Raw genomic sequence first — 24812 nt, 5'->3', positions numbered from 1 at the left:
AGATGATGATTATACAATGTTGCAAATGAATGTTGCCATTGGATTGCACACTTAAAATGATTAATTTTATGTTATGTGCATTTCATCTCAACTTTTTTTAAATCAAGGAAATAATTACAGTATTACGGGATGGTGGTTATGTCTAAGGGTCCCCAGAGGCTTCCAGAGTGCTGACGTGCCCTCTTTCTCACATAGGTGGTAGCTGCAGGGGCACTCACTTTGTAATTATGTGTTTCAGGAATTCTTTGCTCTTTTCAGCTCTTAATAAATAAACACACAGAATGGATGAGAAGGGTCTGCCCGCACCCTGGTTGCATTTGAGGTGGGAGTTGGGTTGGGTTCCTGCGTGGTTCAGGCCCAGGTGTGTTTGCAAGGACTCGCATGAGGGCAGATCCTGTGTTCCAGGTTATCATTGGGAGCATCTTCGAGGTCATCTGGGCCGTCATAAAACCCGGCACATCCTTTGGAATCAGCGTGTTACGAGCCCTCAGGTTATTGCGTATTTTCAAAGTCACGAAGTAAGTCTTTGTGGGGGGGACAGGCAGGGAGGCCAGGAGGGATGGGGCACCTCGAGCATGTTGGGAAGGTGGGCTCAGCTGCCACCACCCTGGCCCAGCCTAAGCCCCCCACTCCCACCCCTGGCCTCTGTTGGCAGGTACTGGGCGTCTCTCAGGAATCTGGTCGTCTCTCTTCTCAACTCCATGAAATCCATCATCAGCCTGTTGTTCCTACTTTTCCTGTTCATCGTCGTCTTTGCACTTTTAGGAATGCAGCTCTTTGGCGGCCAGTAAGTGGTCAGCAGCTTCTCCCACTTCTGCCTCCCTGGGGTCTGGCCCAGAGACCCCTTCAGCCCTCACAGAGTAAAGTCAGTGCCTCCAGAGACACAGGCCCACCTTCATCATAGTGACTGCCCTCCATGTGGCCTGGATGCCCTGTGCACTCACCCAGACCGGCAGGGCCCTGGGTACCACTCTTCTGGGGGACAGAGACACTGGAGATGTTGCCCTGGAAACGAGACCCTGAACCACGCCCTCACAACGCCTGGGCAGGGCCAACGGGAAATGTCTGCATTCTCCCCACAGGTTTAATTTCGATGAAGGGACTCCTCCTACCAACTTCGACACTTTTCCAGCAGCAATAATGACGGTGTTTCAGGTACGACCTTCACCCAGCCCTACACCGTGCAGGGCCACACAAGAAAGCACCAGAGTCAGGAGGCAGAGGGAGGAGGAATGTGGGCAGGAGCCTTTATTGCGGTTTTCACAGAAAGGAGTGGGGGAGGCAGGGTGAGTGGTTTGGATTGGTTAGTTTGAATAATTTCAGCAGGCTCCAGGGCATAGATGCTGTCCTGAGTTGTCTGGTACCTGGCCCTGGGGTGGTTCAGGCAGAGAATGCTGGCCTTGAGTGTAAGATCCTAATAGAGGAGGTGGTTGAGGTGTGGGCCCTGGATTGGTTGGTTTGTATTTAAAAAGTATGTTTATGGGTAAATTGTTCACTATCCCTAGGAATTAGCTAGTCCTGACTCCCTCCAGGGTCAATAAGGCCTCAGATGTTAGAGCATCAGAACACAGAAAATAAAAGACACAGCTACTGTATGCATCTTCTCCAAGACTGCAAGAGACCCGTTCCCATATCCCAGAGCAAAGATACTGACCCTGGGTGGTCTCCCCAAACTAGCTTTTGCACCATGTGGGTGCATGACCTGAGGATTAGGACTGGCCCAGCTGGGACCTCTGGAGCCTTTCTAATGGGTTCTGTCTCTTTGGAGGACAGCCGATGTATGGAAAATGGGACTTCATTTCCTCCTCTGGGGGGATGGTTCCTAAATGAGACTCCAAGATGGGGGTTGGAAAAAGGATCATCCACGAAGCAGAGTTCTAACCCCTCACATCAATGAATCAATAGTAGTAATCACCACCCACAGATCCTCAGACATGGGTTCTGGCCCAAGAGCAGTTTTGTCCCCCAAGGCTACTTGGAAGTGTCTGGAAACATTTTGTTTTGTCACCCCAAGTGTGAGGGTGGGTGCTACTGGCTCTAGTGGATGGAAGAAGGGCTGCTGCTTAACACCCCACAGAGCACAGGATGCCCCACCCCAGAGAATGCCCGGGCCCCGATGTCAGTAGGGCCGAGGCTGAGAATCCCTCCATTAACAGATGAGCGTTTCTGGGGTTCTTTCATATTTGCTTGATCCTCGTGGAAATACTATGAAAGAGGAGAGAGGAATGTTTTTTAACAGGTGTGTGGATACCACACATGTGTCCTCTCAGTCTTTTCATGGGCATCAGCCCAATTTCTGTTTGCAGCAAAGCCTTCTCTGGTCACCAGCACCCACCCTGCCCCAGACACAGCAGCCCAGAGGACCAGTGAAGATGTTATTTAAACAACAGAAATTTATCCCTGGCCGGTTTGGCTCAGTGATTAGAGCATCGGCCTGTGGTCCAGAGAGACCCGCGTTCGGTTCCCGCTAAGGGCATGTCCCCGGCCCTGGTTGGGTTGTGCGGGTGGCAGCCACTCGATGTGTCCCTTTCACATCGATGTTTTCTCTCTCTCTCTCTCTCTCTCTCTCTCTCTCTCTCTCTCTCTCTCCTTCCCACTCTATCTGAACAGAAAATGGAAAAGTGTCCCCGGGTGAGGATAAAAAAAAAGCAGAAATTTATTTCTCAGAGTTCTGGAGGCTGAAAGTCATGGTCAGGGTGCCCACAGGGGTGATTCGTGGTGAGGACTCTTTTCCTGCCCAGAGGCAGGCTTCTCCATGTGTCCTCACAGTGGGAGGAGTGAGAGAGAGAGAGAGAGATAGAAAATGCCCAAGCTCTGTGGAGTCTCTTCTTACAAAGGCACTAATCTCCTCGTGATGCCCCACCTTCATGACCTCATCTAATCTTAATTACCTGCCATTTCCAAATATCTCATTGCTAGAAGGCTTAGAGCTTCAATGTATTAATTTAAGGGTCACAACTCAGTCCCTATCAAATCCTCATATTACATCGAGGAAGACAGTTACAGAGGTTCATGACTTTCCTAGGGTCCCCTTTTCCTAGAAGCTGGGCTGAGAGCCCCTCACTGCAGGGACAGGCAGGTTTGGGCCCCACAGCAGCATCTCCGAGGGGCCCATGGCTGAGAGGGGGGTTGGCTGTGTGTTTCTCCCTGCCTTTCAGATCCTGACAGGCGAGGACTGGAACGAGGTCATGTACGATGGCATCAAATCTCAGGGCGGTGTGCAGGGCGGCATGGTGTTCTCCATCTACTTCATCGTGCTGACGCTCTTCGGGAACTGTATCCTGCATGGGGGGATTTGGGGACACTCCTGGGCCTCAGGCATGCCTGGAATGGGGGGCGCAAGGGAGGGGATCAGGAGACCCTGATACCCAGGGTCCAAGCAGCAATGTTTTCCCTGACTCTGATGTCCACAGACACCCTCCTGAATGTGTTCTTGGCCATTGCGGTGGATAATTTGGCCAATGCCCAGGAGCTCACCAAGGTGCAGTTGGTGGTAGAATGTTTCTCTGGCAAAGTTAACCACCTGTTCGTGGCAGATCAGGACCATGCTTGGCATTCAGGGACGGGGACAGGGTCAGAGCTTTTGCCCTGGATGCACTGTGCCAGGGAGAAGACGCCTCCTCCCCACTCAAACAGACTGTCCCTAGTCAAGTGGATTCTACAACAGAGGAGGTGGGAAGGGGTGAGGCACTGGGTTACAGGAAACAGATGGCAAACTCCGAGTACTGTGGATAGGCAGTGGGCAGCGTCAAGGGACCTCCAAGGAATGATGCACCCCCCTGGCTCTTGGGCACTGTCACTGTAGGCCTGAAAGGATGGGACAGATGGAGAATAACGTACACAGGGTCCTGGGGCTTGATGTCCATCCCTATGAGATTGGGAGCTGGCCAGACCTCACTGTTGATTGGTAGCAATAATGAATTCTGACCCTGGCCCGTGTGGCTCAGTTGGTTGAGTACTGCCCCATACACTATGAGGTCACCAGTTTGATTCCTGGTCAGAGCACATGCTCGGGTTTTGGGCTTGATCCCCAGTAGGGAGTGTACAGGAGGCAACTGATCGATGTTTCTCTCTTTTATATTCATGGTGCCAGGCATTGCTGTTGTCGCCCTTTTGCAGAAAGGGAAACTGAGGCTCAGAAAGGCAAAGTCACCAGCCCCAGCTGGCATGAAAATAGCAGCTACTATTTATAGCATCACACTATGCCTGTCAGGTGTTCAGCACAGTTTTGGTACACATTAAGAGCTCAATGAAAGGAGCCTTTTTTAGTCACTGGGCACAAGCCAAGCCCCAGACCTAGAGCTCTTGTTTTATAGAACTGGTAAAGGGAAGGCTAGGATTCGAACCCAGACTTGGTAAGCTCCAGAACCAAGTTCTTGACTTACATACCTGCTACTTTTTTATTTGAGCCCAGCTGGGCAGGTAATGATAAAAATAATATCAACCACAGAAAGTGTAACTGCCTTTTTATGCCAGGCATGAGCAAATAAAACAGATAGGGAGTTACTGTTATCCCTATTTCACAGATGGGGAAAATGAGACCCTGAAAGGTTAAGTGACCTCGCCACATAGCTAGGAACAGAAAAAGCAGAGATGTGACCCCTCAAAAATCAGAAGAGACAAAAGAGCAGAGGAAATGAGGTCAAAAGAAAATTTGGGAGTTTGGAATGAGAACCATCCATGTGAGGAGAAGCCCAGTTTTATTTGTGGTCAGTGATAATGAATTATCTGGGCAAAACCTGGTGCCAGATGCCCCCTTTGGGCAGCCTTGGGCTCTCTGAGAGTCAGGTCAACCTCACATAGGCACAGGGCAGGCATCATTGCTCTCAGTGACAGAGTTCACATCCCTGGGAACGCCCACAGACAGGGCCCCCAGGGACAGTTGTACGGATTGTGCATTGAACGAAGTAAGCTGAATGCCTTTCTGTGGTTTGAGAGGGGCAGTGTCAGAACAAAGGTATAGTATTCAGAACTAGCAGTAATCCACCTTGAACTTTTCGCCAGGAGCCCCATCATATTAAGAGAACGTATATAGTCTTCCTCCCAACGCAGGAGGACCAGGCCAAGGGCCTCCTGCAGCTTCATGGCCCCACTGCCTCGTGTTCATGGAACTAAACCCAACTGAGCAGACGTTGCCAACCCTCCATCTGCTGACCCTGGCAGGAGGGAGAGAGAGTTTCCCAGGCCCAGCTCCGACAGGGGGAGGCAGGGGGCGGGGGGCGGAAGTCTCCACCACCCCAAACACACGGCCATGGACCTGGCCACCATGGAGCCGGCTGGCAGGGCTGCTTTGGGGGCCGATCCAGCAGTGAGCTCATCCAAGTCACTGGGGAGAGAGGGAGGGAAAAAGGCAAGCTCCTCACCTGTGAGGTGTACACATTCTCCTCCAGACCCACATTCTTTCCTTCCTTTATTCCACAAACATATCTTAGGATTTAATATGTGGCAAGCCCCTGATATGTTTTTAGCCCATTTAATCCTCACAGAAACCCCATTTTACAGCTTTTGTCATTCATTCAAAAGTATTTATTGAGTACCTACTGTGAGCAAGGCCTGGTCTAGGAACCAGGGACATTGCCATAGACAAAATAGGCAGAAATCTCTGCCCTCATGGGGCTGATATTTGAGTGAGAGAGACAGACAAGAAATAAATTTGTCAGATGGTGATAAGTGCCAAGGAAAAAAGTGAAGTAGAGAGAGCTGAAATTTTTAAATGAGGATTGTAGGACACAGAGAGGTTAAGTGACTTGCCCAAGGTCACACAGCGGTAGGTGGTGGAACTGGGATTTGAATCCAAGTGAGTCTAGAATTTATGCTCATAACCATGTGCACTGGTACTTAAACTTGAGCGTGTTTCATATTCAACTGGGAGCTTGTTAAGAATGCAGGTTCTAGGGCCCAGCCCAGGTTCTTTGTGGGCCTGGGAATGTATTTGCAGTGCTTCTGAGGTAGGTGGTCCATGGGCCTGGCTCTGAGAAATACTGGATGTGGCACCAGGAGGAAGGGAGGCCTTGCGAGAGATGGGGATGTGGCTGGGTCTCACCTCTGTGTTGTCACTGACAGAGAGTGTCCTGATCTGACCATTTCCAAGGTGGTAAGATTGCTTCTTGCCCCAGAGATCCCAGCACAGGGATCACATGATTTCTCTTATTGGCGGGTTCATCTCTGGCCATTTCTTTCTCGTTGCTTTTTCTTTGCTTTTTCTTTGTTGGCTTTTCTGTTTTACGAGTGAGGCCCTGCATGAAGGCTGAAGAAGGATTTAAGGCCCCAAAACATCTTTTTCTGTATGTATTTTTAAAACATCTTCCCCCATCCTCCTTTTTGAACCTAACCGGCTGAGAATATGTTCCTCTCCCAATTTCCTCTTGGAGGCTGTTGGCAGTGCATGGGATGGGCCCTGGGATGGTAGATTTTTCTGCATGTGGGGACTAGTCAGTGTTATTGGTTTTTTGTTATATATTTTTTTTCAGTCTTGGTTCAGAGAGCTTAAATGGCCTGGAAAGTAGAGTGAGAGGAAAATCTTTGCATTAATTTCCAGCTCCTTGAGACAGGGTGCAGAAAAGTCTCTACTGTTGAAAGGGAAGGGAGTCTTTTTCTTTTTTATTCTGACTATGTGCTAACATAGGGTTAATAATGAGCTGGGTATCTAGCCTGTACATATAGGGGATAGCAGTACACTTAACCAACACTAGGTCTGTGTTTCGATTGTCAGGGCTCAACTCTGATTGATCAAAACCAAGGCCGAACCTGTTTGTAAATATTTCCAAAGTTGCCTATTGTCCCTGGTTAGCAATAGGGTCAGAGATGAGGCCCCGAGGCCCTGTTCGTGTTTTGTAAACAGGGATCCCATGTGCCTTTTAGGATGAACAAGAAGAAGAAGAGGCAGCCAACCAGAAACTCGCCCTCCAGAAAGCCAAGGAGGTAGCAGAAGTGAGTCCTCTGTCCGCGGCCAACTTGTCCATAGCTGTGTAAGTGCCCCCAGCTCTGGCATACTCTCCAGGCTCCTCAGCCTCCACACCCTCCCAGCCAAGAATTTGGGGGTAGGAAGTGGTCCTTGACAGGGCTGAGCTTTAGGAAGAGGTACTTCTGCCCCTCCACTCATTTTTACGCAATAAATAGTTAATAAGTACCTACTTACTATATGCCAGGCACTGTTCTAGCTGCTGGGGATACAGCATTAACTTGGTATTAACAGGTGTAGCGAGTGCTAGGGATGGAAAGAGTTGGGATTTTTTAATATAGTTGTCAGGAAAAGCTTCACTGAGAAGGTGACAAGACCCCAAGGATGGAGGAGTCATGGGGGATCTGAGGGAAGAGCTTCCAGGCAGTGGGGACAGCATATACAAAGGCTCTGTGGCAGGAGCATGCCCGGCATATTTAGGAGGCCAGTGTGACTGGAGTGGAGTGAGCAAGGGAGGAGAGTGGGAGGAGATGAGGGCAAGGAGGTGACGGGCAGATCATGCAGGACCTTGTGAACCATGAGGAGAACTTAAACTTTTGTTGAGTCAGGTGGGAGCCATGGAGGGTTCCTGAGCAAAGAAAGGAACAGGACCTGACTCAGGAGTTCACAGGTGCCCTCTGGCTGTTGTCAGGGGAACAGACTGAGTGTGAGGACAGGAGCTAGGAAACTAGGTTGGAGATGACTGCACTGGTCCATGCAAAAGAGATAGTGGGGGCTGGACCAGAGTGGTGGCTGAGGAGGTGATGGACACAACTGAATTCTAGACAGATCATGATGGTAGTAGAGTGGACAGAGTTTGCTGGTGGATCAGAGGTAGTGAGAATTAAGGTGTCTTGATGGAAAGGAGGTTTGTTGACACCAATATTCTGAATTGTGTCTTTGTTGGATATCCGGGAATTCTGCACACTGTAGGGCAGTGCATCATGGGACAATGGAGCATGAACCTAGGAGGTGGCTGGGAACAGGGAGCTCAGAAAGGTTCATGCTCCAGCAGCCTATGGAAGGTCAAGGTCTGTATAAAACTCTCAATGCACACAGAACCCCTGAATAAATCTGTATGCCTCAGGTAGGACTCCAGCCTCACCAGCACTGCCCGTAGACTCCCAGCTGCCCACTCTGGCTCTCCTGGAACCTCTAGACCTCTTATGACCCAGATCTGAAGGGTCCTGCAGGCAGTGTGGGGGCTCCAGAACCTGCTCCAGGCCAGTGTCCATTATGATTGGCTGTATCAGAGGTTAAAATATTTCGAACATCAAAACTGCCTCCAGGGAGTCATGTGCTACAATATAGAGAGGACAATGGGGACACTCACCTGGGCTGAGATCCCTGTCAATCAAAATGCCCAGCTAGATGGAGATAGATATAAGTTGTGTATCTGGACCGAGATGCCCACTTGGGCCAAAACACCTGTAAGGCTGAGATGTCCAGCCACATTGAATTCTCCACACAATTGAGACACCTGCTTGAGCTGAGATTCCCACTTGGGTGGAGATGGCCCCTGGGCCAAGATGCCCACCTGGATGATGACAGCCATCCAGGTGGGGTTGCCCACCTGGGTTGATACTCCCATACGCCCAGTGTTCTGCAGGTGCAGTGCCCAGCAGTGCTCTAACCCCTGCACCCTTCCCTTGCAGGAAGGAGCAACAGAAGAACCAGAAGCCATCTAAGTCCGTGTGGGAGCAGCGGACCAGCGAGATGCGCAAACAGAACCTGCTGGCCAGCCGCGAGGCCTTGTACAACGAGATGGACCCCGACGAGCGCTGGAAAGCCACCTACGCCCGGCACCTGCGGCCCGACATGAAGACCCACCTGGACCGGCCGCTGGTGGTGGATCCCCAGGAGAACCGCAACAACAACACCAACAAGAGCCGGGCGGCGGAGCCCACGGTCGACCAGCGCCTGGGCCAGCAGCGGGCCGAGGACTTCCTCCGGAAGCAGGCGCGCTACCACGACCGGGCGCGGGACCCCAGCGGCTCCATGGGCCTGGACGCCCGGCGGCCTTGGGCCGGCAGCCAGGAGGCCGAGCTGAGCCGGGAGGGGCCCTACGGTCGGGAGTCGGACCACCATGCCCGGGAGGGCGGCCTGGAGCCGCCCGGGTTCTGGGAGGGGGAGGCCGAGCGGGCCAAGGCCGGGGACCCGCACCGGAGGCACACACACCGGCAGGGGGGCAGCCGGGAGAGCCGCAGCGGGTCCCCACGCACCGGAGCTGACGGGGAGCCCCGCAGGCACCGGGCCCATCGCAGGCCGGGCGAGGAGGCCCCGGAGGACAAGGCGGAGCGGCGATCCCGGCACCGTGAGGGCAGCCGGCCGGCCCGGGGCGGCGAGGGCGAGGGCGAGGGGCCTGACGGCGCGGAGCGGAGGCGGCGGCACCGGCACGGCGCTCCAGCCACGTATGACCTGGACACGCGGAGGGAGGACAAGGAGCGCAGGCACCGGAGGAGGAAGTAAGTGGAGGCCACCACGAATCTGAGCAATGACAACAGTAGTAATAATAACAGCCCAAAGGGTGGCTGCTGTATACTTGGCACTCTCCTGAGCAACTCGGTCTTCTCAACAACCGCCCGAGATAGATCCCATTGTCATCACCCCAGTTCACAGAGGCGGAAACTGAGAGGTGGAGTGACTTGCCCGAGGTCGCACATCTAATAAGTGGCCTTGAACCCAGGCTGCAGGCAGATTACCATGCCCTCCTGCGTCTCAAGGAAACTCCACAGTAACTCTCCCCCAGAGTTATAGAGCTCTTCCATATGCTTGCTGTGTGACCTTGGACAAGTGACCTCACTACTCTAGGCCTCAGTTCTCAATCTGTAAAATGGCAGAGTGGGTCATTGCTGGGATTAAATGAGGTAATACATGTAAATGTGCAATCAACACATAAGTACTTGGTCAATCGAGACCATTTTGAGCTGTTATTGAGCCACCTGTCTTTTTATTTATTTTTATTTTTTTAATCCTCACCCGAAGACATTCCTACATTTATCTTCAGATAGAGCGGGAGGGAGAGAAGGAGGAAGAGAGAGAGAGAGACATCCATGTGAGAGAGACACATCAAGTGGTCGCCACCCACACGACCCCAACCAGGGCCGAGGACAAACTGCAACCAAGGTACGTGCCCTTAGCGGGAACTGAACCCGGGACTCACCGGTCCACAGGCCAAGGCTCTAACTGCTGAGCAAAACTGGCCAGGGTGCCATCTGTTTTTTACCTGATGCTTTTTCTGGGTGCATCTGAAAAGCCACTCTGGGCCCTTATAACTGACAAAAGAGCAGGGCTCAAGGCATTTTCTAGGCCAGCATTTTACCCAGTTAGAAACAGCAACCTCTTTTTCATAACGATGCTTTGTAACACTCCTTAGAAAGTCCTATAATGATTCTACACCTAGCAGCCCAATAACTTATATGTTGAAACAGACATTGTTCTCTTGTTAATTAATGTCCTGTTAGTCTTTTATATCACCATTACTGCATCATATTGATTTTTAAAATGTTTTTATTGATTTTTTAGAGAGAGAGGAAGGGAGAGAGAGATAGAAACATCAATGTGAGAATGAAACATTGATTAGCTGCCTCCTGCACGCCCCCTACTGGGGATCGAGCCTGAAATCCAGGCATGTGCCCTGACCAGGAATCAAACCAGGACCTCTCAGTCCATGGGACATTGCTTTGTCCACTGAGCCACACTGGCAGGGCATCATATTGATTTTTTAAAGTTGTGTTGAAGTCTTTCTGTTACATGACATACACAGCAGGCCAGCACTTCTCAAAATCAGGTGTCTGCGTGAATCCCCAGGGATCTTGCTAAAACATAGATCCTAATTCAGTAGGTTTCAAGTGCGACCTGAGAGTCTGCATTTCTAAAGAGCTGCCAGGTGAAGCTGGTGCGGATCGTTGGGCCACATTTTCAGTAAGAGACTCTAGCCCTGGCCAATTTGCTCAGTGGTTAGAGTGTCGGCCCACGGACCAAATACTCACAGGTTCAATTCCGGTCTAGGGTACATACCTTGGTTGCAGTTCATTCCCAGCCCTGGTCGGGATTGTGCAGGAGGCAACCAGTCGATGTGTCTCTCTCACATCAATGTTTCTCTCTCTCCCTCTCTCTTCCATCTCCCACTCTATCCAAAGATAAGTAGAAAAATATCTTCAGGTGAGGATTTAAAGAATAAAAGAGAGACTCTAGAGGATAGAGTGACATAATTCTGAGGCAGGCAGTTGTGTGCAAGGTCACCAGTAATGCTATAGGTACAAATGCTGCCCTGGCCAGTTTGGCTCAGCAGTTAGAGCATCAGCCCGTGGACCAGAGAGTCCCGGGTTCGGTTCCCACTAAGGGCACATACCTCGGTTGCATTTTGTCCCCAGCCCCAGTTGGAGTCATGTGGGTGGCAGCCACTCAATGTGTCTCTCTCACATCGATGACTCTCTCTCTCTCTCTCTCTCTCTCTCTCTCTTTCTCCCTCTTTCCCTCCCACTCTATCTGAAGATAAATGCAAAAAATGTCCTCGGGTGAGGATAAAAAAAAAATGCTAGCTGACTCAGGTTGTGAGGACAACTTACGTGACACAAGCACATTACCATCAGCATGGAGATGTCCCCAAATGGAAGCCTCCAGGCCAGTGTCTACTATGATTGACGGTCTCAGGGTGAAGTTCCTTATGAAACAGAGTCTAGCCTTCCTTAATTTGTCCAATAATGGCATTCAGGGAAAATTCTATGTATATTTAAAACATGCAAAAATACTTTATGCTCATATAGAAAATACAGTTAGCGTATAACTAAAGGCACAGATCATTGCAAGCAGATTTTTCACCTGTGTGAGGGACATTAGAAAGTGATGAAGGAGACAGGCTAATTCTTCCCCAGGTGGGACTGCCCTGCACATAGTGAAAAATCCTGCATCACACTTCCTAAATGCCCACAGTGGCCCCCCCCCCCGCAGTTATCATATCATGAGGTCTTCATATTTTCACAGCAGTCCCCTGAACACCATTTTCCCAAGTCATTCCTACTCTAGAGTTTTCCCTTACAGATTTATTTGTTCATTTCTTCAGTGTTTACTAAGTGCCTACTATATTCTAAGCGAGTAATTGCAGGTAACAGACATGCAGATGACAGGCTTCCAAAAGGAACAATTAGAGAAGGAGGGAAAGTGTTCCAAACTGAGAACAGCACGTGCAAAGGACCAGAAGGAGGCCAGGTTGCAGTTTGGAGGGTAAGGAGAGACAAAGGAATTGAAGGGACAGTGACGGGTCAGTCAGCAGGGCCTTGAGTCCTCTTGGGCAGTGGAGGCCACTGAGGTAATTTTAGGTGGAATACAGTATTTAGCCCAGGACTGCATAATTAAAGTCCAGTGCATCGCTGTTGCTATTATTACTACTACTAATATTACTATAAATATTATTCTTAGTTTTATGTCTGCTCCTATTATTGAAGGAGGCAGAATGGCAGGGACAGAATGCAGCACAGCCTGATGGCGAAGGGCCAAGACTCGAGCCAGAGGTCACACTCCTCACACTCCTGCCCCATCACTTCCTGGCTGTGTGATTTGCAGTATGTCACCTCCTTTCTCTGGGTCTCTGTTTCCCCATCTGCAAAGTGGGTATAAGTACAGTACCTACCTTCTAGGGTAGGCATGAAGTTCAGATGAGTTAGTACATATAAAATGTGTTAAATAGTGCCTGGCTTATTGTAAGTGTTCAGTAAATGCTAACTATATTATTAGTAAGAATATTATTATTAAGCACTAAATAGATGTTAACTATTTTTATTATTTGTAGTAAACAATATGTGTTAGCTATTACTGTTATTATTAAAAATCACAGGCATTAAAAGACAACTTTATTTTTATTCTTCACTTGAGGATACTTTTCTATTTATCATCAGATAGAGTGGGAGGGAGAGGGAGAGACAGAGAAAAACACTGATGTGATAGAGCTACATTGACTGGTTGCCTCCCCCATGACCCAACCGGGGCCGGGGACAAACCCCAGCCAAGGTATGTGCCCTTGACCAGAATCGAACTTGCAACTTATCGGTCTGCGGGCCAATGCTCTAACCACTGAGAAAACCAGCCAGGGCTAGAAGACAACTTTAGATCTGTAGTCTTTAGATTGTTTGCTCATATTCTTTTTACAGATGTGGAAACAGGCCCAGAGAGGAAAAGGGACTTCCCTAAGGGCAGCTAGCTACCAGCAGAAGTATGATAACCCAGCTTTCTTGAATTCCACTGCAGGCCCCTGTCCCCCCTCCTCTCCAGAGGAAGAAAGTACCTCCCCACTTCCACACATAAATGCCCAGCTGGTCGGCTCCTATCCTAAACCAGGAGGGCCCTGCCAACTCCCTTATTAATAGACGTGTCAAATGCCCTGGTCAGAAAAGGCGTTACTCATTTGGCTGATAAAAAGGTTCTAATGCTCGGAAATAAAATTTCATGAAGATTCAGGCACTTTTAGAGAGAAAAAAAATCCAAGATTGAGCCATTCATCTGCTTAAAGAAAAATAAGAATGACGATGTTAAAACTTCATTCATGAATATAATACAGTAAAAAGATGTTTCGGTTTTATATTACAGTGAAGCCAGTGGTCCTACCTGAGAGGTCTGCCTCCTGCATCTTTCTGCTTGTCATTCCTTAAGCCTTTTCCCGGGCACACTGTGTTTTTCCTTTTCCAGAATACTGACAATATATATGATTGTTTTCTTTCTGGTCTCTCTGCTTCCCCCCATTTCTACTTCACTTCCTCTCCAGTTTCCCAAGCTTTAAATGCCCCCCTCCCCTAAAGCTCTCACTGGCTCACCCCAGTGGAAGGTGAGTGGAAGCACATTCTATTTCATATTGTTCAATAGTTGCTGGCCTCAGGTCCCCCACACCAGGCAGCTGAGCCCGGTGACACACCAGGGCGACCAAAGTGAGGATGGAGCTTTTCCTGACTCCCAGTAAAAACCTGGATCACAGAGTATCCACCTGTCCACCACTCCCCTCAGTAATGGGGGGACTCTGCTAGAAATGACTGAGTACAGGGGATTCTGCCAAGACCTGTGCACCACCCCGTCCCCCCCCGCCCCCCCCCATACACCGAATTAACATCTTGGCTCTTTGCATCTTAGTTCAACCTGCTTTCCTCACCATGACAACCCACTGCCCAAAAGGAGCAAGAAGGGAAATACTGGACCTCTGAGCCTCACAGCTTATCCTGCATGGGAAAGTAGGAGGTGCTTCATCCTTTAACACCCTGATTCTTACAGCACCCGCACTGGGCCTTAGCCAATCCCTTCAGCAACCCCATTCCATGCACCTCAAGTTATCTATCACCCCCATTTTTTTCACTGAGTGGCACTGTACCTTAAAATCTCTAGGACTAGAGTCTAGTTCAACCCTTTTCCAGCTGGGTAATACTGGGCAACTGCCTTTGCTTCTCTGGGCCTCGGTTTCCTCATCTCTAAAATGGGCCTGATCCTAATATGTAAGTCCTTAGGACAGTGGGGTCACAAGGAAGCAGGACCATCCTCTGGGTCTGGGGCCAGAGCATGCCCCAGGCAAGGTATCCACAGCCCTTGGCAGAGGGATGCTGAAGTGATGAGTTGGCAAAGGGATTCGGAGCAGGACAGGCGTTATGCAACCAGCTGCCTATTCAGGGAAGATGATGGCAAATCCCCAAGAGGGAAGGGGGAAGGGGCCTGACTTCACAGTTTTCTGCCCCTTTTAGGTTCTCCTTGGAGACATTTAGAAATGAAATCTCTTGGAGATTGATACTAGGCTGCTACCAGCTGAGCTTGTTGAAATTCTGCAACACACAGAACCAACAGAGGCAGCAAAAACAAGACAAAACAAGGTGTGCCAGTCCCCTTCCATCTGAACAAGGGGCTCTTGGTCCCGTGCATGAGGCTGTCCCTCTATCGGCATAGTCTCAATGGCTGTAGTACTTAGTACAACCTCTCTGGATGGTGGCCAAAGGATTTAGATCCTCTTTGAAAGGATAACTTAGCTCCCCCTACTTTTTGATAGGGATATCTATCTATCTATCTATCTATATATATGTTTGAATGAGGGAGTATTCCCAACCAGATTTTCATCTGATGGACAACTTCTGAAAAAGCACCAGCAGGGGTTAGAATCTGGAACCCATTTGTGGGCTGTGCAAGATGTTGGAGAAATACCGGTTTCAAGTTTATTTCATATAACCCACGCCATCACAGCTGATGCTTACTGTCCAGGCAAAGGGCTCGTGTCCCGGAGCTGCTGGCCGTCCAAGGTGCTGCGTCCTCGGCTGTAGACACACCCCTCCAGGGTTTGCCCCCGTCTTCATGGGGCCTTCTCTGTGTGTCTTCTCCCCTTCTCTCTTCTTCTAAGGACACTGGTCATCAGATTTAGGGCCCACCCTAAATCTCATGATTCTAACTTAATTACATCTGTAAAGACCTTTTTTTCCAAATAAGGCCACATTTTCAGGTTCCAGATGGACATAAGTTTTTGAAGGGCCACCATTTAACCCACTACAGTGCAGCCTCTAACTCCACCTCAAAATTTACGCCCATCCCACGTGCAAAATACATTCTCCCCCTTCCAATATCTCCAAAACTGTTAACCCATTACAGCATCAGCTCAAAAATTCCAAATCTCGTCATCTAAGCCAGGAGTGAGTGAGGCTCTGGGTATGACCCGTTTTGGGGCAGAATTCCTCTCCTTCTGTGAACTTGGAAACTAGAAAACAAGTTGTCTGCTTCCAAAAGATAATGTTGAGATAGGCACGGGATAGACATTCTTAGTCCAAAAAGGAGAAATTGGAAGAAATAAACAGTCACTGGTCCCAAGCAAGTTCTAAATCTATCAGGGCAATTCCACTGGATGTCCAGGCCTGGGGGTATCCTCCAGCCCTCAGCTCATTCACACACTTATTCCTCACATGACTCAGTGAGTTTCCCACGCCCATGTTATAGGTGAGAAACAGGCGAACTCGCCGGTGGTTACAGAGCACATCAGCACCAAGATATTTGCTTTCATCTCCAAGTTATAGGGAAGGTTATACCTTTATTCCCATTTCAAAGATGAGAGGCCTGAGGCTCAGAGAGGTTAATCAAACTACAGGGTCACATCACTGGTAAGTGGCATCTCTCTGAGACTTAAACCAGGTCAGTCTGTCTTCCAAGGTGTCAATCCGTGACCTACTCGTGCGCCAGAGAAGTGAGGAATTCTCCTGGGCCTGCCCTTCTTCCTGTATGGCCTCAGAAAGACAAGTCTAAAAATAAAATACCCTGTCTCTCCTCTGCTTACTAAACACCACCAAGGCCTTTGGCAAGTAAAAATACAAAAATAAAATGAGGAAGATGGTGCCAGTGCCTTAGCCAGTAGGAAGCCCTCCAGGGGAGGCCAGCTTTTTTTTATTTTTAAGTGTTGGGTAGATTTAGCTTCTGGAATGGGCCTGGGGAACCAGACCAGTGCTGTCCGGGGGCTTCTGTTCCTACAAATGCATCTAATCTGGGCGTTAAATGAACGGTCACAAGCTGAGTGCTGTCTTTTGTTCGCTCTGGCCTCTTTACCGATTGTATATAAAAACATGAGAGTTTCTCCTAGGCCTCAGTTTCCTCATCTGTATAATGGGAGTAGTTATGATCCCAGCCTGATAAGATTGTTCAAGAAATTAATGAGTTGAGCCCTGGCCGGTGTGGCTCAGTAGTCAGAGCATTGGCCCATGCACTGAAGGTTCATGGGTTCAATTCCCAGTCAAGGGGACATACCTGGGTTACAGGTTCAATCCCTGGTGACCTGGAGGCAATTGATCAATGTGTCTCTCACACACTGATGTTTCTCCCACCCCCACCCCCTTCTATTCTCTCTAAAAATTAACGGAAAAAATATCCTTGGGTGAAGAATAACAAAAAAAGAAGTTAATGAGTTGAGATAGAACAGAGGTTGGCCCACACTCTTGGCCATTACAGTGAGTGCCAAGGATTCCCACAGCCACCAGCTGCAGGCTGAGCCTTCTGGGAGATCTCAAACTGCTTTGTAAGAGAAGCGCAGTATCAGGTGGAGGTTAGGAGTATGAGCGCTGGAGCCAAGTTGTCTGGGCTCTTAGCTGGCTCTGCCACCAACTGGCTGCGGGGCCTTGGGCAAGGGCCTTCCCGTCTCTGGGCCTTGGTTTCCTAATCTGTAAGATAGAAATAACAATACTGCCCACTTCCCATGGCTATTCTAAGGATTCGGTGAGCTGACTGTGTAAAAGCTGGCACACAGCAAGGACTTAATACGTGTGAGCTGTTATGGAGACATGTGGAGGGCACAGGTTGCAGACTCAAGGGTTGCCTTTAAGAAGAGCCAGCGAGGCCGGCGTGGCTCAGTTGGTCGGAGTGTCATCCCGTATGCCAGAGGGTGGTGGGTTCAGTTCTCATTCTGGGCGTGTGTAGGAGGCAACCAGTCCATGTTTCTCTCTCACATTGATGTTTCTCTCACTCTCCCTTCCTCTTTTTGGAATCAATAAAATTTATAAATTAAAATAAAAAGAAGAACCAGAGAGAGAAGTCTTGGACTGCAGAGCCCTTTGGAGAGAGGAGTCATTGAGATTATAAACAACAGTGGTCCTTTGCTTCCAGGAGACAGACTTTGCCAGGGCTCATGACCAGGGATTGGGGGGCAGTGGGGCTCCTTATCTGAGGATCGAGGGTTCAGAAGGAGTGTGTGAAGGCAAACAGATCACACTCGGGGGCCAAGCCCTCAGGAAGGTGGCGGGGGACCCAGACCCACCTGGATCCATGCGTAGGCCAGCAGAGCAGGGGCCAGCAAGGACAGACATGCAGTGAGGGGGCCTGGAAGGCATCGGATGGGTCCCAGACCCCAGCCACCTTCACTGGGGCCGTGGCTCCTAAGGGTCTTTGCAAAGCTAGGAGTGAGTGTGCAGATGGAAGGATGCATGGACTGAAGGGAGGTCTGGACATGTGGGATTTCTGGGCCTCAGTGTCCTCATTTGAGAAATGGGGACACTCATTTGTCATTTGACAGGAAGTGACCACGCATTTGCCTGGCACTCATCTCCCCCCATTTTCCACCTCCAGAGACACCAGCCTCCTGAGACTCACCAAGCTTGTCCCCACCTCAGGAACTTTGCACTGGCTATTCCCTCTGCCGCACATGCTTTGCCCACCACCTTGTATCCGTATGAGAAACTACCTCATTCATTTACCAGCTCTGTTGCCTTGTGCAAGAGATTTAACTTCTCTGACTTTCCATTTTCGCATCTGTAAGATAGTGCTAGTGATTGTCTCTCTGAGGGCTGAGGGTGAAGGGGTTATTACAAGTCAGGTGCTTAGAACAGCACCTAGGAGTTTATGTTACTGAAGTGTCTGCTGTTGTTATTTTGTACTATGTTTACGTGCCTGCTTCCCCTACGTGGAATATTCGGAGACATACATACTAAGGCATTAAAAACCATGAGGCAATCCTACCCTGAAAGAGACGGTGTCCCCTTGTCTGCTTTTGCCACTCCTGGAAACAGTGTGTCCCCAGTCCTGCCTGGGAGCTAATGGGGGACACATAGGCAGGTCTGGGAGTTTCGGGTTGGGTGGATGCAGGCTCTGGCAGAAAGTTCTTTTTCCCTCTGATTTGTCTTCCCCTAGGAAACAGCCGTTCTGGCAGGAGAAGCAGCACACTGAAATCTGGGGAGGTGGACAGTTCCACCTACCTGGGGATCAAGACTCTCAGTGCCAGGTGCTGGAGAGCTTTGGGACACGCCTCTTGATGTCTGAGTTGTCCCTTGAATGATGGCATCTTAGGCAGGATGCAAAAATGTTCTCTCTGTTATTCTAACTCAATTATGGGTTCTTTTTCGTTGGCCTGCCTTCCTCAGAGACACCCAGGGCTCCGGGGTTCCTGTGTCGGGCCCCAACCTGTCGACCACCCGGCCGATCCAGCAGGACCTGGGCCGCCAAGAGCCACCGCTGGCCGAGGACATAGACAACATGAAGAATAACAAGCTGGCCACCGCAGAGTCAGCCAGTCCCCATGACAGCCTCGGCCACTCTGGCCTGCCCCAGAGCCCAGCCAAGATGGGGAACAGCACCAACCCCGGCCCCACAACGGCCCCATCTGCCACAGCCACCAATCCCCAGAACACCACCAGTCGCCGGATGCCCAACAACCCGGGGAACCCGTCCAACCCTGGCCCCCCCAAGATGCCCGAGAACAGCCTTATCGTCACCAACCCCAGCAGCACCCAGACCAACTCAGCTAAGACTGCCAGGAAACCCGACCACACCACGGTGGACATCCCCCCAGCCTGCCCGCCCCCCCTCAACCACACCGTCGTCCAAGGTGAGACTCCACCCTCACATGTTGCTGGGGGGTGGGGGGGACCAGTGTCTCTGGGCTCAATCCCTCAAGGCTCAACTGGGTGATCCTGGACAATGACCCCACCTCTCTGACCTCAGCTTCCTCTTCTAGAAAATGAGTATCAATGTAGTTTCTGCCCCACAGAGCTGCCGGGAGCATTAAATGAGATAGTATGCATGCAGTGCCTGGCCTATACATGCTCAGTGGGGTAAGGGTTTTTCCTGCATCCTGAATCCCCACAGGAGAGTCAGGAAGCCACCATGTTTGAGGAACAGTGGATTCTTCTGATGGAAATTTGGGGAAGTCAGATGATTCTCTAAACTAGCACTGTCCAAAAGAAATGACACAGGCCACCTATAATCTTAAACTTCCTAGTAGCCATATTAAAAGATGGAAAGAAAGAAGGGAGGAAAAGAGGAAGGGACAGAAAGAGGGAGGGAAGGAAGGAAGGAAGGAAGGAAGGAAGGAAGGAAGGAAGGAAGGAAGGAAGGAAATGAATGAAGAATAAAAAAAGAAATACAAGTAGATAAAACTAATAATAGATTATATGTAATCCAAATTGTTACTTATATCCAAAATGTAACCATTTCAACATGTAATCAGTATTTTAAAAATTATTAACGAGAGCTATTTGTCATTCTTTTTCCCACACTCAGACTTCGACATCTGTGTGTTTTTACTCACAGCACTTTACCGCTGGGGCTAGCTGCATTTCGGTGTCAGACGGCTCAGGTCTAGGCCCTGAGGGACTGGGAGTTCTTACCCCCTGCTCCATCCCCCACTTGAGATTGGGACCAGAGGAGCACTAGGAATTTGGAGATGACCCAGGGCGCTTGTTATTTCCTAAGATGATAATAGCAGCCCAGTTTCTCTAGTGTCAGCTCAATGCAAGAGATTTCCATGAGTTTGTTCTATAAATGCTCAGCACAGTCCTACGAGGTGACTCCTGTCATTGTGCCCATTTTACAAATGGAAAAACTGAGGCTCAGAGAGGCTCAGCCTTCCCATGGACATATAGTGAGGCGAAGCTACAGAATCAGTGTTGGGAGGGTGGTGGTTCCTCGCCCTGGTCAGGAGAAGGGTTTTAATGGGGGAAACCCTGCAGTTTGACATGAGGTGAGCTCAGTATACCCACCTGTAAAGTGGGGTTCACCCTGCCTGCCTCCACGTGGTAGTATGAAGATCATCATGAGATAAAGGCAGATCTGTGTTAATATCCTGTGAGGGTCCCAGCAGACTCAAGGCTGTAGAGTAGTTGAGAGCAGGTACTCTGGGGCCAGGCTGCCCGGGTTCAAATGCCAGCTCTGCCATGTCCCAGCGGTGCGACCTTAGCAAACCACTTCACCTCTTTGTGCCTCAGTTTTCTCATCTGTAAAATGGGGATCATGAAGTACCAACCTCATAGGGTCATGTGAGGATTGAACGGCATACTATTGTGCCTGGCAGCTAATGTGCACTTTATCAGTATCAGCTGCTATTGTCTGCTCTGGGGAGTGAACAGGAGCCCAGAGGCTTCTGGGAAATCATGGCGGGAGCCCTGTGTTGGTTCTTGTCCCAACAGTGAACAAAAACGCCAACCCAGACCCACTGCCAAAAAAGGAGGAAGAGAAGAAAGAGGAGGAGGAAGACGACCCTGGGGAAGACGGCCCCAAGCCCATGCCCCCCTACAGTTCCATGTTTATCCTCTCCACAACCAACCCGTGAGTATGACCCACAGCTGGGACAGTGGGAGTCAGGCCAGAGAGCAGACCAGACAGAGGGTCATGGGGGAGAGTGACCTCCAAGACCATCTCTAGTCCATAAAGGACCATGGGACAAAATTTTAAATGATGCCCTTTTCTTGATTAACACAAGATAGAAATTTGTCACTAAGTACTGATTTGGTTGGAAAAGACCCACTCCTGCCATCCGCTGGAAACCCATTGTCATAAAATCCAAACCTGCGCTGTCTGTGTGCGAGAGGTGACCCTCGGGCACGCGCAGCCTGTGCGGCCATCGGGGCGGCCCTGGGCCCTCGGCTCAGCTCTAACCTCCCTGCCAGGAGTTTGCGTTCTGGCCAGATGTTCTCTGCCTGGGTTCCATGGCCCTCTGTCTTGGGCATCCTCAAGGAAGATGGATTATTTAGGAGAGAAATCTATCCCATGTATGTCATGGTGGCTCAGCATTATTGTAGTATTACATTTTTCCCAAGGGTATTTCTTGAAACTCTGGTATCTCAAAATACTTCTGGACAAAGAAGAATCATGTCAAATAAGCTAGGTGGCGGGGGGCGGGGGTAACTTTCTATAACCTGCCTCTTTGGGACTCACCCTGTGTGTTTACGTTTTTATTTAGTTGATAGTACCTATTTTACTAAAGAAATACTTTGTTCTGAATGCTTTACAAAAATTTTTAAAGTATTATAATAATCCTGTGGGATTGGTACTATGTTTAGTCCTATTTGACAGATGAAGAAACTGAGGCCCAGAGAGGTGAAGTCACCTGCCCAAAGCCAGACAGCAGGCAGGTGGGGGAGCCCAGACAGACTGATTTTAGCACCCCTGTTCTTCACCACTCATTCCTGCTGCCAGTGACACGACCTATGACACAGTTATGATTTTTAGCTCCACTTAAAAAGTTAAGTACCTAAGTATTATTCCATTAGCATATTAAAGGCCCAGCTGTTGTGGCTCAGTGGATGAGCATCAACCCATACACAAGAGGTCGCCTGTTCAATTCCTGGTCGGGGCATATGCCCAGGTTGTGGGCCAAATCCCCAGTTGGGGGCATACAGGAGACGGCCTATCGATGTCTCTCTCATCAATGTTTCTATCTCTCTCTCCTTCTCTCTTCCTCTCTCTAAAAATCAATAAAGAAAAAATAATAAATACATTAATTAAATAAAATTAAACTAAAGACTCTAATAAGGCTTGCAATTCATAGTTGAAGTAACTAACTTTTCGAAGCCCCTGCCGTTAGCTCTTTGATCCCCACCTTGTGAGTTAGGCCCTATTGTAGTGGACACTTCACAGATGAGAGCGCAGAGGGGAGGAGTAACTTGCCTATGGTCACTCAGCTAAGTTGTTAATGTACTCCACACAGAGTTTTCCAGCTTTGTTTACCCATAGGACATTTTATGCATGAAAAACCATTTCATTTCCTACAGAATTAAGGACAATCCAGCCTGGGTACCAGATGTTCCAAGAGAGTTGTTTGGGAATAATAAGAACTTATTAACAGTGCATGTGAATACCCTCCCTGGCTAAGGGCCCCCCTGCCTTCTTGGGATTTTAGGACCATTGAGAACCCCCAGATGTAGGAGCTTGATAGTTTTTTGGGTGTGGGACTTTGGGAGTGAGAGATCTTGGGTACTGTTAGACGACATAAGGACGCGACGGAAGGAAAGGGCTTCAAGCCCATGGACATCTGCACGCCTGTTTGTTCCCAACAGCCTTCGCCGCCTGTGCCATTACATTCTGAACCTGCGCTACTTTGAGATGTGCATCCTCATGGTCATCGCCATGAGCAGCATCGCCCTGGCGGCTGAGGACCCCGTGCAGCCCAACGCACCGAGGAACAACGTGAGTCCTACCCAGCGTCCCCTGTCCAGCCCAGCTCCTCCATCTCAGGCCACTTTGCCCTGCATCGAAAAGCTCATGGAAGGATGCTGCTCAGGAAGGGAGCTCCGACTCTCTGGGGATGCTCTGGAGAGCAGATGTCCCTTGAAGAGGCTGTGGCTCTGTGTACCTGGCGAAGAAGCGATGGGCCAGATTGGCCAGGGCTGGAGATTGCTGGAGTCCCTGGTGGGGGGAGTGAGGCTGACGGGGTGTGGAGTTGTACTTTCTCTGTGTGGAAAGTGGGAGGTACTCAGGCAGGGGCGCTCCAGCGACAGTCCCCTAGGCAGCCAGGGCTCACCAAGCAGACGCTTTCATTTTCACATGAAGTTTGAAAGAGGATTATTTTGCTCAGAAACACAGCCTAAACCTTTAGCTTTTAAGAGAGCTAAAAAGCTCTCTTTGTGGGGGGTCCAGAGTCTGCGAACAGTTTGTGTTAGTTGAGCACTTGCTGTGTTCCAGGTGTCACCCCAGGGCGTTGGGCATGCAAGCCCTCCCAAGTACCCACACTGGATAGTTGGGGAAACTGAGATTCAGGGATGTTAAGTGACTAGTTCAGGGTCACACAACAGAATTCCAATTTGTCCTCCCTTAGAGCTCCTGCTGCTTTTTTTAACCATTTCCATTTATTGAGCACCTACTCTGCCTCTGGCCCCTCTTGAAGCCTGTCGATTAGGAATGAGTGTGTGCCCGAGGCTGAGAGGAAACTGAGGCACTGGCAGGCAAGGGAGACAGAGGCTGGACTGGCAGCAGTGCCTTCTCCCCAGCTCCTGTCCCCATCGCTCCCCTGCCCAGCGCCAAAGGTACATTTCCGCCAGGAGTGAGGCCCTGCCACCCTCACTAAGTAGGTTAGGAGCCTGGCGAGGCTGGAGGGCCCCATAAATCAAGGCCTCCTGTTGGCAGCTTACCTTGCACTTTCCCTTCCTTCGCAGGTCTGGAAGGCCCCCCGGGGACCCTGCTGAGGGATGGGGGTGGGAAGGAAATAATTAGAATGAGGCTCCTGGAGGAAACCAGCTCCAGGGCAGGGCTGAGACCAACACTCAGTTATCTGCCCAGTTCCCCCCAGGCCTTAGGGACCAAGGCCTCAGTAGGGGATGTTTCAAGAGGGCTCAGTGAGCCTCTGCCCATGCCAGGGGACCAGAGAAGGTCCTGTCTCCTGCAAGGAGGAGCTGGGGGCTGGGAAGGACTGCAGCTCCCAGAACTGTGGGAGCCCAAGCAGGGCTCCAGCGAGCCCCCGAGGTGTTTTGCACAGTGTCTACTCTGCTCCATCTCACAGCTGAAACTTCTCCCCACAAAGCCCTCCTCTCCTCGTCACGAACACGGCGGCCACTGCTGTCATCCGATGCCCAGGGAGCCCTCCCACAGGTCTTTCTATTAGCTAAACTAGAACAGGCCTCAGAAAAGTGCCCAGAACACGTATGGTCCATTTATCAAGGATTTTACATCCATGTAACCACCACCCGGGACAGGAAGTAGAACAGAACTGCCCCTAACCTGTGGCACCAACTCGATTACCCCCCCTTCCATCTGGAGGGGGTTCACAATCTGGGACAGTTATTGGCATGACTTGGAGCAGGCCGGGGGCGTTCTACTGACGTCTGGAAGGTGGAGGCCCGGGACGCGGCTCATTGCCCTACGGTACCCAGGGCAGCTCCCCACAGCAAGCGCTCCAACCCCAAATGTCGACAGTGCCAAGCCTGAAAAACCCTGCCCTAGAGGTAACCATGACCCCACTTCTGGAAGGAGCATTTCTCAGCTTCCCTGATTTTCCTACTTGCACATACATCCTTAAACACTCGAATTTATTTTTGCCCATTTTTGACACTAAACAGATGGAATCATTCTGTGCCTTGCTGTCACCCAGCATTGTGTCCGCCATGAGATGAGCATGGATGGCTGTGGGGAGCAGTGGCCATGCTTCTTCATTGCTGTTTAATATTCTGCCATG

At 50.1% G+C, this 24812-nt stretch overlaps 1 protein-coding gene across 3 annotated transcripts in view; it reads left to right on the top strand.

The window, feature by feature from the left end:
• CACNA1A (calcium voltage-gated channel subunit alpha1 A) overlaps positions 1-24812 on the top strand; it is a 225827-nt gene that overhangs the window by 143742 nt on the left and 57273 nt on the right. For 2 of the 3 annotated variants that reach the window (XM_036240417.1, XM_036240416.1), the window contains exons 13-22: positions 406-518; positions 656-787; positions 1083-1155; positions 3159-3276; positions 3414-3481; positions 6862-6968; positions 8596-9405; positions 18790-19253; positions 20833-20971; positions 22702-22831. In XM_036240417.1, the coding sequence (XP_036096310.1) occupies positions 406-518; positions 656-787; positions 1083-1155; positions 3159-3276; positions 3414-3481; positions 6862-6968; positions 8596-9405; positions 18790-19253; positions 20833-20971; positions 22702-22831 (2154 nt within the window). Of the gene's footprint in view, positions 1-405; positions 519-655; positions 788-1082; positions 1156-3158; positions 3277-3413; positions 3491-6861; positions 6969-8595; positions 9406-18789; positions 19254-20832; positions 20972-22701; positions 22832-24812 lie in introns of all 3 variants that reach the window. The other variant, XM_036240418.1, reaches the window with a different exon arrangement.

This window comes from Molossus molossus, unplaced genomic scaffold (assembly GCF_014108415.1).
Source record: "Molossus molossus isolate mMolMol1 unplaced genomic scaffold, mMolMol1.p scaffold_m16_p_4, whole genome shotgun sequence".
Classification (NCBI taxonomy): domain Eukaryota; kingdom Metazoa; phylum Chordata; class Mammalia; order Chiroptera; family Molossidae; genus Molossus; species Molossus molossus.
The sequence above is the reverse complement of the archived record's forward strand: the minus strand, read 5'-3'. Positions and strand labels throughout refer to the sequence as shown.